General features: G+C 36.6%; 1 protein-coding gene across 3 annotated transcripts in view; it reads right to left on the bottom strand.

The window, feature by feature from the left end:
- Window positions 1-3286: 3286 nt before the first annotated feature.
- Window positions 3287-20846, bottom strand: part of ylpm1 (YLP motif containing 1) — a 37747-nt gene continuing 20187 nt past the window's right edge. For all 3 annotated transcript variants that reach the window (XM_038287508.1, XM_038287509.1, XM_038287510.1), the window contains 9 exons: window positions 17231-17350; window positions 16945-17121; window positions 16783-16866; window positions 16605-16688; window positions 16438-16512; window positions 6329-6380; window positions 4911-5038; window positions 4599-4782; window positions 3287-3932 (listed from right to left, as the gene is read on the bottom strand). In XM_038287508.1, the coding sequence (XP_038143436.1) occupies window positions 4636-4782; window positions 4911-5038; window positions 6329-6380; window positions 16438-16512; window positions 16605-16688; window positions 16783-16866; window positions 16945-17121; window positions 17231-17350 (867 nt within the window). In that variant the 3' untranslated portion in view covers window positions 3287-3932; window positions 4599-4635. The remainder of the gene's footprint in view (window positions 3933-4598; window positions 4783-4910; window positions 5039-6328; window positions 6381-16437; window positions 16513-16604; window positions 16689-16782; window positions 16867-16944; window positions 17122-17230; window positions 17351-20846) is intronic.

Here is a 20846-nt window from a genome sequence, read left to right as displayed (position 1 = left end):
TCTAATGTTTAACATTTTTTTCTTTTGAGTCTTTCACAGTGTTTACAAAGTTGACAGTTAATGAAAGAGATGGCTGTTGGATATAAAGTCAGAATTCAACTCTTGAAGAGGTAAGCAGTTAGCCTGAAGATGCTTCTACTATTATGTGACACAACCAGGAAGACAACAGTATTTTTTAAAGAGAGTCTTACTTGAAAAGTAGCACCTGAAAAACTTGTGTTTTACTTTTTTCAGTGGTTACTACCATTTAAGTGATAAAAGGTGACACAATTGTGTAGAAACAGAGCTTCGAGCGAGTGGGAGAGAGGAAAATGCATTTGTGTGATATAATGGGCTCTTTTGGTACTCAATCTAAAAGCATAGAAAATGTGGGTGGGGAGTACTCAACGTCATATGTTAAGAACATATGTGTATACTGGGAAAACAAACCGCTCATATGAGTATTTATTGGCCTTATACACTTTAGTTAGAATTCTGGCTTCATACAGCAGAAGACCTCCAGTGCGCTTCAGCTTGAGGTCCGAATATATGGCTGGTCATTCTTTAGAATTTTTTCTTTACTTTGGATTTATCTTGACCACAATCAAAGTGATTATAGTTTTGCAATAAAGTTGTCTTCACCAGAAAAAAAATATGGGGAAAAAGATTAAACTCTATGGAGGAGGCCAACAACCCTGAGCCATATCGGTTCAGTGATATGGCCACTGGTACTAGAGTTGCCTGAGGCCACCGGTGGAGCCAAGCTTCCCAAGACATGAGGACAGTTTGAGTGTGTGTTAGCACTTTAAATATGTTTCTACAGTTAAATTTACATATAATTTAAGTTTGTATCTTGCTCCCGCTGTGTACTGAGGCACATAGAAGACAAGATGCTTTTACAACCCACAACAGCAGAGCTACTCATGTCCGTTTTTTTGTGGTGACATCAGTAATGTTTCAATCATCACCAACAATAATACAAAAATCAAATGCCATATAGTCAAACTGAAACACAAAAGAAGTGTTACAATGTCCAATAAAGTGTCAAAATAATTACTGGCTAATGTAGACAGCACAAAGATATCCATGTTAACTGGCAAAAAAGATTCTGGTGTGAGCTTTTGGTGAATTCTTCTTGTAAACAGGTGTGGCAGTAATCAGGACGGTGTGGCCAGAGAAAGAGAGGGAAATCTTGGTGTGATCAACTATTTTAATTTGGGCTAGGCTATCACGGGTTTGATTCCACCTCTTTTAATAATAAAACCAATTCAAAACTGCATTTTGTGTTTACTTGTGTCACTTTTGACTAATATTTAGCTCAACGTTCTGATTCTTTGCAAACATGAGAGAAAAAATAAATTCAGCAATTTAGCAAACCCCCTGTACAGGAGTTGTAACCAAATATGGTGAAAGCAAGAGGGGCCTCCTTACACCCCAACAAAGAGGCACCAGGTAACAAAACAAAATTTTACATTTTGTTTGGAAAAGTCAAAAGGTATAACAATTCAATAACCGTTTTTTTTCCCTACACAGTTTATACTATTTCAATAACACAGAGAAAAGTATTCTAACTTACATAATCATGGAGAATGTTTATCAGACAGTTGTCCAACATATAGTCTGACATAAACTGGATTCACACCGACTATGTTCTGTGTCTTCATCATTTGTCACAAATTGTGCCATGCGTCATTCCACACTGGATGAGTGTAAGGTCCATCGATGCATCTGGACAGCCCCCTCTTATTTTGAAATGTACCCTTCCCATATTTGATTTCCTCTCAGGCTCATTTGCTGTTTAGAATTCTATTGATTTTACCCAGTCATTCATCAAAAATGGACTGTATTCTTATTTCTGAATGGGACAGAGAAGGACTCCATCATACACGGCATCCACGGGGCCACTGAGAGTTATTGCATTGCCTAGAACATTTTTAGTTTTATTTAACGCTCTGAACCCTCATATAAACGGGTTTTTGCACCATGTTTTTTTTTCTCCCACACTGTTTACATTTGATCACTTCTTCACTATAAGGAATAGAAATGTTCTGAAAGCTGTACAAAAACGAAATTTAATTTTGTATACACTCTGTGTATACTGTGTACACTCTGTGTATACAAAATGACAATAAAAGTTGTTCAAGTCTTCCATTTGCGAGGACAAAAACACATTTAAACCTAGGACAACTGGTAACGGTTTGTTTCAAGTATTTATCAAAGCATATTAATGAAAAGCAAAGCAGAAGGAAAAACAAACAAAAAAGTAAACTGGCAACAGGGGTAACCACAGTCTTAAGATGATTGTGAAGCAAAATCTCAGGGGAGATTCATAAGTGCTCACTGCGGAGAAGTCGTGAGTCTACATTACATGACCCATTCAAAGAAAGATTTGACCCCTTAAAATTACAAAGGAGAGTCTTGAGAAGTGTAGCTCCCACAGAGAATTGATGTGTGCTGTACATTGACCTAAAAAAGTTTAATATGTCAAAGTAAGCCAGTACTTAGCTCAAAACTTGTGCAGTGTTGCTCCATTTTAACCCAGGTTTATAAGGCAGACAATAAATAAAAGACTGCAATCCCAATCTGTTTAGATCATAGTTTACCACATTATGGCAACAAACGTGAAAAAAATGCTTCATATCAGGTTTCAAACAATACATCTGACATACTGACATTTGAGTTGTGGTGCTTTCACTGATAAAAGTTAACAGAGTTCAGTGCTTAGTTTAAAAGAACTACCCTAGAGCATAACAGCCGGGTATGAACATCATTCTTAAGAGGTAGTGAAAAAATAAAGCCTCTTACAAAACTTTAAAGACCATTATTTTTATGGCAATGTTCTAAATTAAATTAGTTTTATAAGGATTGCAAACTATAAATTCAAATTGAGGCTTTTGTTTTAGCCAGAACATAACAGCCCTGGGCCTTCAATATGCTTCTGAATGTACAGAAGTGACAAACAAATAAATTTAGAACATTATAAAAGCATTAAACCATATCTTTTACTTGCCCTTTTAAAACTTCCCTTAAATAACACAAGAGATGCTAAAGAACACTTTGATTATGGTATAGGGGAAAAATAGAAACTGCCAGCCTAAATAAATAACTTTAAACAAAATTTAAAAATGGCCTTTTCATAGTGTTAAAACCGATTAGAGACCCTTTGGCTTAGGTTCAGGCAGCTCAAGAACACTTCCTGTTTTCACTAAGCTTTTTGTTACCCATTTAACATTTGTCTGATCATCTGAATATATCAAAAATATTAATCTGGGTATTTTTTAACACTTAAAAATAAGTCAGCAACAGGTTATTGAAAGGAACTGGCTCCTCTTTAATGTTTCAAAAACCACCTGGTGACATGCACAGCAATAAGAGGCTCAAAATCTAGAAAAGGGAATTACAGAAAATGGGACTTAAACCATCATCTTTGTTCCTACATCTACTTCACATTGGATTGAATTATATAAAAAATATTTGGTTAGTTTACAAAAATAAGCATTAGCTTAACAGTGAGCTTAGTAGTTTAACAGATGGATACAGCGGATAAGTGTCTGAAAAAAAAAAGTGGTTTCAAAGCTGAAACATGCAAGACATTTAATATGGAATAGCAAACTGAACAGCAGATCATCCGTACATAGAGCAACACACAACCGTCACAATGAAACACCACTGACAAATCATATCAGAAGTTTATAATGTTGTGAACCATTTATTTTACTCTACAACACATAGACTAAAACAGTTCTTTGAGTATACAGAACATGAAGTCAAGAAGTATAAAACAGAAGACTAAAAGATGTCTGAAGCACAGATTATCTACCACAAATCATCCAGCTGGGAAAAAAATATGTTCTTTATATTATTAGTGAATGAAAATCAAATGACAACTGCTGGGAATATCGCACTGATGTAGGTTTCACCAAGAAGCTGGAACGTGTTAACAATCTGGGCACCTGTTGAGAGCAAATAAATCATTTAGTGGCAAATCATTATTTTCAAACAGTAAAAAAATCATATGTTTTACGCTATAACAAAAATAATTCTGTCTGATCATTTTTAAAACATTCACATTATTGCGTTAATCCTTAGCTGCCTAACATTTGCCCCAATCATCCAACAACGACTGGTTGGATGAAATGGCAGCTAAAAGAATGTTGAAGTAAAAATCTGATCAAATCTCTCATCTTTTTTGTCATTAGCAGACAGATCGTTATGACAAAATGTTATATTTAGAATTTATGAAGAGCAGCTGCATCAACTTTTACGAACAAAATTTTATATTTTGACACAAAGCACCAAAAATGGTTTGGTTTTATCTAAAACTGTGGCAGCTTTGAATCCAGATGCAGTATTAAGGTTCCAAGAAAGCTTTTTAAATAATCTAAACTGATAAGTTTCATTAAAAGCTAGTATTCAAGACTATCTTTTAATTGTGGATTTGATGCTGCAAAAAAAGGCTAACTTTGGATAGGTACTGTATTGAAGCAGTATTTAAATTAACAAATCTTGTAAAGATGCATCACAATATTAGCCTTTACTAATTTTTATGACATGTTCATGACATTTTTTTTAGTAAATCTGAAATGGCTTTTAAAAAGCAGAAAGAAAAATCTACATACCTTTCCATAAACCAAAATAAAGAATTCGATCATCTTCTTAGAAATACTTTGTACGGTTCAGAGCTCTTTGTGCAAACTGTCCGCTCTCATCTGTTATTTTTTCCCAGTCCGTTTGACCCACTACAAAACCGATAGCACGCTTTCGATCTGCATCTTTCTGCTCTTCAAGATCAGCCCATCGGACCTTAACATAGGGGGAAAAAAAAAACAAAAAACATTGAGGGTGTCCCATTATAAAAATGAAACAGACATAGAATGATTAAAATAAGATTGTACCAACAGAAAGCTAGAGACATCAGCCATAAAACTTACCCGTTTCTTTCCTGGAGCAGACGTGCGTGTGGCATAGTCATCTGGCAGCTGCAGGAAGTCCTCGATGCCTGACAAATGTTCACTGTCACGCTTCCTCTTCCCACCGCTTCCCAGGCCGTCCAGCTTGTCTTTATTAAAGGAAAATTACTGCTCAGATCATTCTTACCCTCCCAGGAAAACAACAAAAACAAAATAGCCTATTTTTTTTTTTTTTTACCAATGCTCTTTAAACATTGTCATTCATGAATTCTTTACAAAAGTTAAGAGGTTATCTTCTGGCTTTAAAGCTAATTTTATCCCACGGCCATAACAGAAACCCTTAGTAGCTTTTAAAGCCTTCGAGTGAAGACATCTAAAGGCAGTACTCAGCATAAAGATGATCCTTCTTGTTAAAATGCATCATTAAACGATGAAGTCAAAATCACGGATGCAACATACTCTGTTATAATAGTAAATCAGATTGCACTTTGGATAAGTGCAGAGATGGTTGTTGGGTAAAGGAGACAGAGGGGACTTCAATCTTAACCTCCTTTAGCATCAACAGGTGACCATGAACACCTCCTGGGTGATTATCAGTTTCTCCAGTTGTTAAGGAATTTCTGCTCCTTCTTTTAACAACACAGCTTTTTTCATAGTGGCTTATGGTTACTTGTTTATACATAGTAAACTAGGTTTACACTAGAGCATAACTATTAATTAATATAACCTAATATTAGTCCATTTTATGAATACTTGTTTTCCCCTTTCCTGCATTCAATATTCAATAGATGTTCTGCAATTTTTGGGATGTTTGTCAAGAGGCTTCATTTCAAAAGATCTTGCACTGCAATATCTTGCCTCACACGAGTTCATGTTGAGCTGCTATATTGTACTTGCCCCAATCAATACTTTGGTAAAGTCATACTATAGTCGTTCTCAAATTGTATGGACATTAATTTTCAACATTCACTATATGCTTAAATACACGTTACAAGTCAGATGCAGAGCCCACTTTTTTTTTTTTCCTTTCAATTTCTACTAAATAGTATACAGTCAGGCTTCAATTTAATGTAAATTCAATGCATCTAACCTGGCAAGAGGAGAAACGAATGTAAACACTTGCAGAAAAACAAACATAACAAAAAGCCCACTATATTCAGCATAATGGATGTGTTTAGTAATGGCCTTAAAACACTTTCTAAAATGAGCAGCAATTTCTTAAGGAGACCTAAAAATAATGAACTCAATAACAAAATCATTCAACCCATCATCTTATCATGCCAGGCCCAGCTTAAACAACAACAAACAAAAAATTAATGAGATGGAAACGAACTTTACTGCTTAAAAAAAAAAAGAAAAAAAAAAAGATCTATACTACAGAGGAAAATGTTTCAATGGTTTCTAAAAAAAAAAGAAGAAGCAGAAAATGCAATACCTACCAAGTTTGGCCTCTGATGTATCCATCTCCCATTTGCTTTTTGGAATATAGCCCTATATTAAAGACACACTGCAACGGTTAAATGTCTGGGTGATATAAGGGTGGGGGAAGAGTGTAGAAATCAGGGAAGGGGACTGGCTGGAAAAAGAGCAAAGCAGTTTATAAGAGGGCAAACAAGAAAAACAGAATAACAGCAATATTTGATAAAAGCGTGTCTCTACCATTGTTTATAGCAGATCTATTGTAACTTGTGACTAACTGATCCTGCATAGTACTGAATCAGATAGATCTATACAGAAAAAAAAAAATAACAGTTTAGTAAAATTTCATTCTCATTCTAAAGACTGTGCAGCCAACAAACATGATGACGTCTCATCCTGTAGATGTATTCTTTATTCTGTAAAATAAACCTACAGAAATGTATGCTGCCCTATTTTTTTATGTGATAAATGCACATAATAGGCAAACAGAGAGTTTAGATTTTTCAGTGTATTATTTGATTACCTCAAGTTTTTTAAAAGACTGTATAAAAAGGCTCACACACAGAATAACAGGACCAGTTAGTAATGTTAATAAAATATTCAAGTTCGATATTTAAATGTAAAATTAAATATGCTGCATTAAAAAAAGTGCATTTGGGGTCAAAAATTGTTTCAACAAAAGTTTGAACTGACACTTATTTGAACTAACTGGATTTTTTTCCCAACATGTTTGGTTATTGTACAGGTTTAATCTCCATCTATAATCATTTTAAAAATATGAACAAGTTATGTAGGATTCCTTTGCTTACAACAACGAGGGAGACCTCATCAGGCAATCATCAAATTCTACTAAATTGAAAAAAAAAAAAAAAAAAAAAAAAAAACTAAGTTTTTGTGAGGTTTTCCTGCCTTTAAAAAAAGGGGAAAAAAGCCAAATATCTTAAAATATCAAACCAGAAAGTTTATAAGAGAATGTTTGTAGAGGAATTTTCCAACCTTTGGAAATTGACCTTTCATTTCCAAAGACTTGTTGCTTACCTTCACATTAAACTGATTTCACGGATCCTTTTAAAATAAAATCTTCTACAAGTGATTCACCATTTTTTATGGAAACCAGCAGTATTATTGGACTTATGAGATAAAAGGGTTCAAGAAGTTAATTTGTTTTATTTTATTTAAAAGCAGTAAATATATCGGATGCATAACAGTGCATTAGCACAGCCAAGCAGACTACGCGCGTAGGTTACGCTTAACCTAGTTTACATCTAAAAGGTCAAATAATTTAGACCGGATACTTGATGCGCTCATGCAATGCTACTCCTAATTTCAGATGGGTTTCTAATTTTTGACGCATTTACATTCCTGTTTGATAAAAATAAAAATGAAAGCAACATTCAACATCAAAGTCACCTAATCAACCAGCAGAGGTCTTGGTGAACTTTGTAAGAAAAATGTACAAAACCTAAACAAACTACAGTGACTAGAAATTGAGTTTTGTGGGTTAGTTCTGCATTTTTTATTTTATTTTATTTATTTATTTTTTTTATGTCTTTCCTGCTATCTGTCAAACCACAGCATTCACATTTGACTGGATCAATTTTACAGGGACCTTTCCTAAATGATATGTGTGGGTGTCTCACATCATGACTAAGCTGCACAAAATGCTTTAAAAGTTGAACAGTTAAACGTTTTTAATACAACATATGATGAAAGCAATCCTTAAAGAAAATAAAGCCCCAAAGAAGATTGTGGGGCAATTCATTACTGGGTAAAGCCAGTGAACAGTGAACAGCTTTCTGTGAAGTTTACCAAAGTCATTTGATTTTTTAAATGTTATATAGGGGAGCAGGATGTATAGCAACACCATAAGAGTCACAAAAAGAAAGCTGAAAAAGCAAAATCGTTCCCTCATATGTATCATTATTGTCACATATTAGGTTTTTTTCCTGTTTTTTTTTTTTTTTTTTTTTTTTTAGATCTTGTCAGTCAATAACTCACCCATATGAATGATTTTCTACTCTGAAATCCTGTTAAGCGCCTTGTGTAAATTTCCGCGTAAGCTGATTTGTGGTGCTTATGTGCTGTTAATGCATCCAGTTTATTTCCCCTTTAAGAATTCATTTTCTTTAAATAATTGTGACATTCAATAGAGAATGTACAGTAGTTTGGTATATGAATGTGAAATAGATTTTTTTTGTGTAAAGCAGTGTTTAAAATGCCAAGAAAAATTAATTAACAGTGTCAGTTAAAAATATATCTGTTCAGCTCTTAGCGAAGATAAATGAGACACTGAAAATACAGAAAACAGGAGAACATCACCATCTTCTATAGTTCTTCCACAAAATATTTTAAAACCTTTTGAAAGTAACCCGAATCCAGTTTCTGGAGTGGATCCCGTTGCTGTGAATCCTTCCCAGACTCTAAATGATACTCTGGAAAGAGGTAAAACTGCCAATATTGGCACGGTTTATCCAGACACTGGAGTGGTTTGCTTTTGTCAGCGTTCTCACCAGCGCATTTCAGCACAATGGGCCGCCACGCTCCAATTTGTTCACGATCCACTGAAATTCAGGTTGTTATATTGGTTGATACAGGATGATACACTGAAAAACAGGCTGTTATATTCATTTTTATGGCGTTAATCGGCCCTTCCTCAGGGTTTTTCCCTCCGGCAGATTTCAGCACCAGCGCTGGTTACACTGAAAGTCAAAATTACATTGAAATCAGGCCGATAAACTGTCTTTCAATTGGAATAACGGCCAAAGAAATTGAGTTTTAAAATAGATTTTACCCACATAATTGGACATACGTGCGAAAAGCGCAGTGAAAATGTAAAAACCACACCATTTAGACTCATCGACTCACCGTCTTTGCAGGCAGTTAAACACATGCTTCTGAGACCCCTCTGTGCCCCTTTTGCAATAATTACAACTAAAAACGATTTACTAGCAATACGTTTGCCTTTTCATTTCCATTAGTAACCGTTGAATGGATTCATTACTGTTTTAAAGTCGTAGGGAAGCAGCTGTTTCAACGGTTGCAGTTCTGAATTCTCCCGAGTGGTGCCCGACTTTACACGAGTGAAGAAAGAAATGTGATTGGTTGATTATCAAGGGGGCGGGGTTTTGGTGGTGCGGAAGGTTTGCAAGCAAGATTGGTTTTGGCCTGTGTCTCAGAAGCATCTTGCCATCCAGTTAGCAACTTGGTGCTAGTAGGTTCCCAATGGGTAATTACATTGGGACCAAGTAGCACTTAGAAACGAAACTGTCAAAGAACACTATTGACAGCGGAAACATGCAAGAAAAGGAGAGTTTTGTGTCAGAGGTTGTGGTTGAGTCTCCTTCAACATATATTTTTCTTTAGAGGAGGAAAGCGGGGACGAAGTTGTTGTGGAAGAGGACGTCAGAGGACTTTTGATATACGGTTGGCCGAATTTAGGTGTACAAGCTGATGTATAACTAACTGGCCTGGATAAATAATGAAAAAAACCCTACAGATTTTAAGATAGGATAAAGAGTACATTTATATACATGTTTAAGACAGTATGATATTTAGATACGACTTCCCTACAACTTTAAGTACCGCTTGCATCTGTTTCTAACCACTTGGGGTTGCACTAAAGACATCTAAGGACTGTTGGTCGCCAGTTCGTTAGTGGGAGGTGTCACCGGTCACAGCTTATTTTAGAAACTAATATCTCCAACCATTTAATCATTTTATGCTGCACATTTTGTGTAAACACACACTATTACTACTATTGTAGTGGTATCCTTTCATTGAATACTGCATAACTTCTCCAGTACATATTCAGCTTGCTTCATCTAGCTGCTCGCAGCCTTTCTTTGCTCTCCTATTACTTCAAGTCTAACGAACAGCCATCAAATGAGCAGGCTCAAGTTGTGGTGAGTCTGTCAACCACATAACGTTGGACTGCAGGCAGCCTTGCTGACAAAGATCCTGCCCCATTGAGATGCTATGCCATTCTAATGGAAAATGAATCAATCCGAATTGAAGTGAACCGACCTAAATAGATAAGTCGTCAGATGCATTAAAGTGTGAATGTGGCTTGTCTTAAAATAACAAAAGTAAGAGGAGAAAAATTTAACTTAACAGAAGCACATTTAAATAAAAGAACAACTTCAAAAGAACCTGGATCCAATGACAAAATGCTTTGTCTCATGGGGTTAAGCGAAGTAGTCAAGAGCAGCAGGTGCACAACTACATTTAATCACCATAGTAGCAACAGAAATTGCATGAGTCAGATTATTTTTTCTTTTTCAAACAACGTATTACAGGAGCAACATTTCCCCAATACAATCTGTTGCTACTGCAATATGTTGCCTTGCCTAAAATAAAAATATGAAATAAAAATAAGAGGAAACCAGTCTGATTTTCCCGCTTTTAACAATACCTAGACCGATCTATAGCTCAAAGAGATTGTATAAGTAGAACTTTACCTATAGAGATTCAGCTGGCTTCATAAGTAACCAACTTGGCTTTAAAGGACATATATCCCGGTCTTGAGTCTGGTGTCCAGAACCAACTCATTCTCTAATGGTTCTTTCACTGAAACTTTAAACTTTTCCTCTACAGGACATTTTTAAAGGAAAAGTCCGGTCAGCAAGGAATGACCAATGGATCACTACCTATACCTAAAATGAAAACGTTTGCAGGTGATCAGTAAAGAATAAAAAATCATTTTCGATGCGATCACTGAGTCCGGGACTGGCCTTTTTTGCCCCAGTTAGATGTTGCATGAAGAGGGAGGATTTGCCATCAAACTTCTGGCCAGAGAAAAAACACGTAATATGTAGTCGACATTTCGAAGAAGAATGTTTTCAAGACGACTTGGAGAATAGTGTGTTGTGTCAAACATCAGATACGGCACTGGGACTTGCTTAACAGCCGATACCGCACCGTGACTTCACAAACCGGTAGAAGGCAGGAGTGCTATTTGACAAACATGGATGTCTCCAGTAAAGCACATTCACATGAAACTACTCTTAATCAAAACACTTATTTATTGAACAGTATGTAATAATGTCATATTTAAAGTACTTTCAGAAGTTTGAATATGACCGGACTTTTCCTTTAAGACCCCACCCTTAGATTATGAAACTCCCATTTACAGCATCAATATATATAAATTATTTTTCAATATTATATGCCTGAGGAATAGAATTCATGTCAAGTTCTAAATGTCTTAATTTCTTTATTTCATTAATAGCAGGTTATTAGTATAAATTCAGGCTTATGCTTTGTATTTTTTGAGCTACCACAATGTCAGGCATACTTGATTTCATGGATGGTCATGCGTACTCTATGCTGACTCTGTGTAGAATGAAATAGGACTTCTACTAGACACATCCGCATGAAATTCAAGTTTTATGACCGCATACACTGTGTTACAATAAACTGCTTGGTGGGAATATTCCAATCAACAGGAAAATATCTTCACATCAAGCTGTTTATGCAACACTGCACTTTATTTTTTTGACCTAGCTGATGTTAGGAAATATCTGGAAGCGCCAGACTGCTCCATACAATGTTGCAAGGACATGCAGTGTTGCTGCCACTCTGCCATACTGACAGGTGGGTTCTTATCCTTGCTTAGTTTAGTTTAGTTTTTTTCCAAGGCTACAAGGCAATTGAGCTCTTCCTCCTCTTCAGATAGCACCGTAGCAAAAAGTAAATATAATTTGTCATGAGAAACACAGGAACTCAACTATAAGATCTCAAAGACTCCCAGACAATGTAGGCAGAGTCCAAGTGACTTAGTATAAGCACAGGATCCTAGATTCCTTGGGAGTCTTTAAGATCTTTTCACACGAAAGATGCTTGTTCTGGAATCCTGGTTCGTTTTAACCCTTAGTGTGGTTTGTATATCTAGTGATCGAAAGCTAAAAACAAATAATTTCTTTTGGCTAGGAATGTGTTTTTCAATTAAATTAAACTGATGGAGGTTGCATTTTTTCTTTCCACTATGCAACCATCATGTCTACCTAAAAATTATTTCGGTCTACATTTTAGAAAATAAAAACAATATTTTCCTTGTTTTTTGATTAGCCTGAGGTACAGCACTTTCCTGCAGTTATATTTGGTGCCCCGCCTTGAGCAAATCTTACCATGAACAATATTATTTGGTACTTTTCAGTGGGATGGTTAGGTTTGCTTGAAGAAACCGAACCAGGAGAAAAATTAACATATTAATAAAATGACAAAAAGTACGGTTTTAAGCACACTGCTAAAAATAAAAAAACTCTAATTTAGGAGATCTTCTCCTTTCCTTTGAAAGTGCCGTTATCATACAGAGAAAGTCATACATCGTATTAGTCATTGGAATATGGTTCTATACTCAACATCAAACTAAAGGATAAAAAAAAAAAAGGAAAATGTACACATGAAACATTTCCTTATTACAACAAAGCTTAGGACTAAGAGGAGCTGCACAAGATGCCAGAATTGGACCTGTAAAGTGATTCAGATTGTTAGAGTAATGCACTAAGCAACAGTTTAAGGGGTAAAAAGCTTTTCTTTTAACATATAAAATGAAAAGACAAAAAAGTTGTCCCAAACTGAACAGTAAAATTACTGACAGGCAATATTTGTAGGGATCCACCAACAGAAAAAATTATTTCTGAACCAGTTTGTTTACATGCTACAAACTTAACATTGGCAGATTGGCAGATGGATCTACATGGTAAATGTAAAAAAAAAAAAAAAAAAATTAACTTAAGTCTTATATATGAGCTACACATCTTATGTAGCTTTTTTTTCTGTGTATATTTGGTGTAAAGCACAGTGGCTCTGTTCACCAGTTGAAGATTCCTGACATAAGACATATTTTGCTATTCAAATAGCCAATATGTGTGACATACTAATAGAAATGTAATAAAATTTTTTTTTTACATCTGATTTAAATTGTTCCCGTTTCAATGGGGGTGCCAGTAGACATTGACAATTTCTACAGTTGGATTCAAGATGATCTCTTTTCACAGACATGCAAATACTATGTCATAATAGTGATCAACCTTCCTGCTGTTAAATATCACTAGAGAATAAATTAGCCTAAATGCTTATAGCGGTTATTTGGTATTTTTATATTAAATATTACAGTAAAATAAAAACATTTTTCCTAAAGAAAATGGACAGCAATTGCATTGTCATTAATTGTCTACATATACATTTTGTAAGTGTCAAAAAAACTTTAATAACTATAAGTAAATAGAGTTGGAAAAAAGATTTTGTTGCTACACTGTCTTCCTCCTTTCTGGAACAATGTCTGCTAAAGCTAGGGAAGCACTACATCATTGTTTTGCCTGATCTTTCCCCCTGATTATTCAGCAGGGAAAGTTGATACAAAAAATGGTTAGTGAAACATGGGATAACTACTGGAGTCTACCATCACGTATTTAATTACAATCAACCAATGAAAAATAGGCAACAAAAGAGACGCACCAAGAGCCTTCATTCAACTAATTGAAACTTCGTAAACTTTACTATAAAGCTTTTTACATTATAAACTCTAAATGTATTTATTGCAGTATTAGCTTTAACTTTGTCTATTAGAATAGATATAATACTTTAAGATCACAACCAACATTATGAGTCATTTTAAAAAACAAAGTCGCAAACATTTAAAAATATCGAAATCATCAATCGTATTTAGACTAGATCCTCTTAGCAGTTTTTTTAACTTCAAACTGTTGCACTCATTGATTTTCACCAGAGTTTGATGCCCTAAGTTGGCTTTAGCTGGACAGATAAATCCTAAAGTCTGTCCTCCATTAGAAGGTGTAGTTAACTTTGTGATCCTCAAAATTTGAGTTTGTGAACCCAACAGTCCCTTCACAATCTAATCTTTCATGATCAGATCAGGTACCAAGTGTTCAATTTTCAGAAAGGGTTAAGGCTGTAGGAGTAAAAAGTTACTTTATAATAAAAAATCATGCAGTGCTAGCTTTGCAGTTTACACGGCACACATTTTAAGTTAAAAATAAATAAATAAAAATCTAAATTAAATCAGCTCCTAATTGGTTCACGTGCGGAAACCAAATAGTTGTTGCTTTTCAATTTGTATCCACAATCATATTTTCCATTAATGCAAGCAGTAAGAACTGTTTAGTTCTTTTAAATTTTAAGCATTTTTTAACAGTTTGTGCCAAAGATTTTGTAATCCAACAGGTTAAGTTTTAATGACTTAAAGGAAGTAGAAAAATCCACAGATTTCATATTGCACAAAGCCTTACTTCGATACTAAGTCCAAATTAGTGAACTTCATTTTCAAAAGAAGGGAGTTTTTATGAAGAACGAAAGTTTTAAAAACTAACCGTAAAAAAGGGGTTTCAAACAACAGTTCCACTATTAAAAGAAAAGATTTACATGATGCAAAAATCAACATACTTCTATCACCATTTTAAAAATCTGAAGATGTACAAAAATATTTGAATAAGGAACAGTATGAAAAAAGGAAATAGCCTATATATATCTTAAAATGTAGAAATGCAATTGCTTCATATTGGCATGAAAATCTGAGTCTCGAATCAGTAAAGTCAGCATATAAACAATGAACAGATGTAGAAACACACTGTGTAGAGTTAGAATGAACTAAACTAAGGATAAGGACAGTTTTATTAAATGAACAACTTATTTTGTTGTTTTCGTGAATCAGACCAATTAAGCTCCTAATCCTGACAACTGTGGTCAAAAATCCACAAAAGTTGAAAATGGCACTGATGAGCCATTCATGTTCTGAAGGCTTGATAAAAAGTTTATGGGACTTTTTTCTAAATACAAACTCCAAATTAGAGATTTAAAAAAATGACTGTTTATTTTACCCCCACAACTTGGTTATTATCTTTTTTTTTATCTGCAGTGATAAGTGCAAATATTAAAAATGTTATTTAATCCCCCACATTACGAAACTGTGTAAATAAAAAGAAAGGTAACACAAGCATACAAATGCTATTTCTTTTATGTCAAATTTGCAATTGTTGTGAAATATTTGTATTCAGGCTCTAAGGGGAAGGCATAGTCTCCTGTGGACAATTCAAATGATAATGTCTATGACTTGTAGCTTAAGAGCCACAAAAAGCTCTTTGGATCCCATAGAATAGATCTATAAAGTTCAGGCTAAAGTATTAAAACAGATGCAGGTTTAGGCTGTTTTTCTGTTTATAATGGAACAACTGCATTGACGTTATGTCTATTCTTCCTTTTAGCAGCTGGAAATTATTTACTTTTCTCTTTACATAATTTTTCCAGGAATAACATTCTATAGAAGAAAATTTAGCCATCAAATTTTAGATGACGTAAGTTTTGCACCTGAAGGTTTTTCTTTAGCTGGACTGATGGAAAAATAGGTCTTTAGACTGTGAAGGCTTTAGATCGCAGTTTTACAGGCATTACAAATTAAATGTGTTTTAGTATTTCAGTGGCAAACAAAAAAAAAAAAAAACTTTTAAACATATCAGAGATGTCTGTAGGGAAATCATGAGACAACACAAAGCTTTTGCCCATAAAAATCAACTATTTATACATGATTGGAATTTGAAGAACACCTGTAAGCATATTCTTTCGGATTGTACCTTATATGACCTGCAAAACTTTTTTTTTAAATGTTTAACCAGAGCAAATTCAATATTTTAGCACTGGTAAGTCAAATATTTGTTTCAGAGGCAGTGTTGGGATATCAGAAATTTTAACATTGTAAGAAATAGTAGTAAGATTAAGCATGTATTTTAATTCGGTATTATTTTTACCATGTCTCAGTTTGGTAACATTTTTTATTGGTTTAGTTTTTGTTCTACTGTGATTCACTGAAATCTTAAACTGAGGGGAAAATATCATCTTTATTACTAGAGACCATTTATATAAATTAAAAAAATGAGCTGTTTGTTTTAATAAAACACTATTGTATCCATTTTTACACAAACAACTCAACCTAGTGTTTTTCTTAGTACTAGACTTTTTTCAATTCTCATGTGGTCGTAAAATTTTACCCAATGATTATCAGTGGATATTTTTATCATTTACTATGTATGTAGAAAAAAATGTATCCTAGATAAACCTTGTTTGATAGAAACAAACATGAAAATGTCTGACAAAGTGGTCAAGCTTTTTTTCCTACCAGATCACTCTCTTCTTCCTCCTCCCTCTTGGTTTCTTGGGGTGCTTCTTCTGGGTTAAAGTCCTCCATTTCAACCTAAAAGAAAAACAAAGTTTAGCTCCAACAGTTAATGATGAATCAAGAGTTTAAACTCAGTATTACAGATCCATAAAAAACAAAGTTGTTACCTCCTCAATCGCAGCATCTTGAAGCAGGGACCGCACATCTAGGCGCATCATGTGACGAGGAGAGGATTCCCAGTTTTTGGACATCTGTGTACGAAATAATCCATTAAAAAATATGTTTTAGTAAATGGGAGAACTAAATTATCATTGTATTTTATATTAGATAAGGGATCGCATAAACCTTTGTTATATCCTTAAGTGTGCGGCCATGGACATTCCTCTTTGCGCAGGTTTGAGTGTCAGCTGTGATTTCAGCTACATACACCTAGAAATAAGGATTTTATTTAAAAGTCGACAAATTGAAACCTTTGTTTTAGATAAGTTACTCGTAGAAACGACTCACCTCAAAGCCTTTAGTTTTGGCTGCACTCCAAAACTGCTCAAAATGTTTAACTCTGTCATTAATGGTGTCCAAAATGATGAAGGGGAAGAAACCGTCATCCAGAGTTTTCTTAAATGTTTTCAGCATGCTGCTCCTGTAGGTATCCTCCATCTCCGGCTCATACTCATACTCAAGAACCTAAAAGACATATCTTTAAGTCACTGCTCATACTATCGGAGGAAAAAAAAAAATCTCATCACAATCCATCAGATTAAGTGATATTTGTTATAGTGTGCATCAGACCAACCTTGGTTTTTACTCTCCTTCCTGTGTCTGGGTCTTTCTCAACTTTCTCCACCTCGGTCATGAAGTAGTCATCCAGAACAAGAACCCTTGGAGGTGCACCACCACATTCAACCTCCTTGTCCTGAACACATTTATAAACAGTTCTTATGGGTTTCTTTGTCATTTCTTTGTATATTAACTTCACTTTTCTTTATCATTGTTTATAAGTATGCATTAAAATAAACAAAATATTGAAAAACATGGCAAAAAAGGCAATCATTAAAGGTTCTCAGTGCACACCTGAATCAAATGAATAGCTCGCTACCTAATACTAAAGAAACACTCCAAGACTGTTTTGAATGCTCTGACTGGAACATCTTCAAGGCTGCAGCAAAATATGACAACTTATTAATAATGAGTATTGCCATGACTGTGTCAGCCTTTATCAACAAATGCATTAAGGACGTCAGCATCAAAAAGAAGATCACCACCTGGGCCAACCAACCACCCTGGATAAATGGAGAGGTTCTGAAATCGCTAAAAGCACCGAATTCAGGTTTCAAATCGGGTGATAAAGAGGCACTAAGAACAGCGCATGCCAACCTAAACCGTGCCATCAGATCAGCGAAGCAGTACCACAGACAGAAGATCCAGGATCTTTTCCACAATGACAGCAACACGGGAGGATGTGGAAAGGCATACAGATGATAACAGACTACAACACACCCTCCCCCCGGTAGATGCAGCAAACACTGACTTCCTAAATGAACTGAACAACTTCTTTGGAAGGTTTGAGAAACTAAACAGCACTCCAGCAGTGAAAGCTGTTCCACACCAGGGGGAGGATGCACTAAACCTGGACGTAGCTGAAGTGAGGAAAACTCTGAGGAGAGTCAACCCAAGGAAGGCCCCAGGGCCTGATAACATGCCTGGGTGGGTGTACAAAGAGTGTGCAGATCAGCTGGCTGGTGTCCTCACAGACATTTTTAACACCTTGCTCGATCAATCCATAGTGCCAACATGCTTCAAGTCTTCCACCATCACATGGTGAAGTTTGCAGACGACACCACGATCGTGGGCCTCATCAGAGACGACAACGACCTGGACTGCAGAGAGGAGGTGGAGCAGCTGGTGGACTGGTGCAAAGATAACAGCCTGATCTTATGCTGCGTTCACACCGGACGCAGCAGGAGCAGCAAAATCGCGTCTGCTTGCTGCTTCATTTTTACTGCTTGTACCAGTTAGTTCTGACGCGCGGCTGAAGCAGCTTTGCTGCTCTGGCTGCGCCGTGCAAAAGTGTGCATTGGGCGGAGCTAATCTGTCCTTTCTGTGCCTTGCAGCTGTATTTGTGGTGATCAGTGGGAATATACCGTATTTTCACGACCATAAGGCGCACCGTACTAAAAGGCGCACTCTCAGTTATGTGTGCCATTTCTGTATTTAACACACACATAAGGCGCACCGGACTATAGGGCGCGTTTTTTATATACAGGTACATGTCCTCTACTACCTTTAAATACCTCTACTGCGTATTTAAAAATACAGCAGGGGCAAAACTGAGTATGATTGTGCTTTATTCATGTATTTATTACAAAGTATTAATCAAACCTGGGTGCTGGCCGTGAGACAGACACATCGCAGATGACACAGCGCTGTGATCGCTCCTAAATTAACTTAAAATCCTGAAACCTGCCGACGGAATTTGTTCGCTTTTATTACCGGTATCCTGGTGCCTGCAGTTTAAATTATTTAGATGAAAAACACCTGCCAGCAGCCGCGGTGAACCTGGAGGCTGCCCAGCCTAGAGGCCGCTGATGAAGGGATTTCTAATGTTGGTGTACCGCTGGTATGTGGGGGTCTGAGCGCCTCCGACAGAAATAGATAGTCTGGATGAACTGACTGCAATTATGAAGTTTTCAGGTGGACTTTCTCACTTAAAAACATATTAAAACTACTTTATTCCCACTGATCACAGCAAATATAGCTGCAAGATTTAGATTATTTAGATGAAAAAACACCTGCCAGCCACCGCGGTGAAGAGGAGAAGACCCGCCCAGAGGCTGCTGTTGAATTAAGTTTTCAGGTAGAAAAATAGAGCGGGAGCCAAACTGAGTATGATTGTGCTTTATTCATGTATTTATTACAAAGTATTAATCAAACCCATCAAAGTCATCATCCTCTGTTTCTGAATTAAACAGCTGCGCTAAATCAGACATGCCAGTTTCCCCTTCTTCGCTGTCAGAGTCACTTTCCGTGCAGCGCGGCTCCTCAGAAATAATGCCGGCTTTTGCGAAAGCTTGAACAACAGAGCCAGCAGACACATTAGTCCAAGCATCAACAATCCATCCGCAAATGGTGGCGTAACTTGCCCGGCGCTGCCTTCCACTTATCGTGAAACTGTGGTCTCTGTCGGCCATCCATCGCTCCCACGCCGCTCGCAGCCTTACTTTGAACGGCCGCTTCACACCGATGTCGAGCGGTTGAAGTTCCTTTGTCAGACCCCCGGGATAACGGCGAGCACAGCGTCCATTTGATTCACCTTTTTTTTCACATCGGCTGTGAGATGGGCACGCAGCGATGGTGATGCATGGAAAAAAACACCTGTTCTCCTCACATAGCCTACACCTGCCTCAGCCACGCTTTCATCATCTCCTCATCCATCCAGCCCTTTTCATTTGCGTTAATATCATATGTCATCAGAGTGCTGTGTCTGTCTCGCTGTCAGCTCCCAGATCTGCTTCTCTGATTGGTTGATGCGGCGCGTCCAGCAGCAAAACTTAAAATTTTCCATGTCGAGCAGCAGCAGCGCGTTGGCAGATGCTTAAACGCTCCTGCTGCTCAAAACGCGCTGCGGGACCTTTTGCTGCACCTATACGCGCGTCAACCATTGACTTTGCATGTAAACTCGCTGCTTCTGCTGGACCTGCTGCGTCCGGTTCACACCGATGTCGAGCGGTTGAACAGCGAGCACAGCGTTAATTTGTTTCCCCATGTTTTTGACATCAGCTGTGAGATGGGCACGCATGGAGTTACATATTAACAGCGATGGTGATGAGTGGAAAAAAAACAGCTGGTCTCCTTACATTCAGCCACTCTTTCATCATCTCCTCAATGAGGTGGTCTCAAAAGTAGCAGTTACAACACACATAGGGCGCACCGCACCATAGGGCGCACCGCACATTTTGAGGAAAAAAAAAAGACGTTTAAGTGCGCCTTATAGTCGTGAAAATGCGGTAGTTTTTTTTTTTTTTATATATGTTTTTAAGTGAGAAAATACACCTGAAAACTTAATCAGTGCAGTCAGTTCATCCAGATTACCATCCTGCATTCCAATATTATTTCTGTCGGAGCCGCTTAGACCCGCACATACCAGCGGTGCGCTGTCAGTAGGAATCCCATTCAACAGCAGCCTCTGGCCGGGTCGCCTCCTCGTGGTTCACCACGGCAGCTGGTAGGTGTTTTTCATCTAAGTAATCTAAACTGCAGGCACCAGAATAATAAAAGTGAACATATTCTGTCGGCAGGTTTCAGCATTTTAAGTTAATTTAGGCATTAATAAACTGTTTCAGAGGAGCGATCACAGCGCTCTGTGTCATCAGCGATGTGTCTCTCTCCCTGCCAGCTCCCAGATCAGCTTC

The sequence above is a fragment of the Cyprinodon tularosa genome, unplaced genomic scaffold, assembly GCF_016077235.1.
Source record: "Cyprinodon tularosa strain WSP-4 unplaced genomic scaffold, ASM1607723v1 ctg24, whole genome shotgun sequence".
Taxonomy (NCBI): domain Eukaryota; kingdom Metazoa; phylum Chordata; class Actinopteri; order Cyprinodontiformes; family Cyprinodontidae; genus Cyprinodon; species Cyprinodon tularosa.
This window is presented reverse-complemented; position numbering and strand designations above follow the sequence as displayed.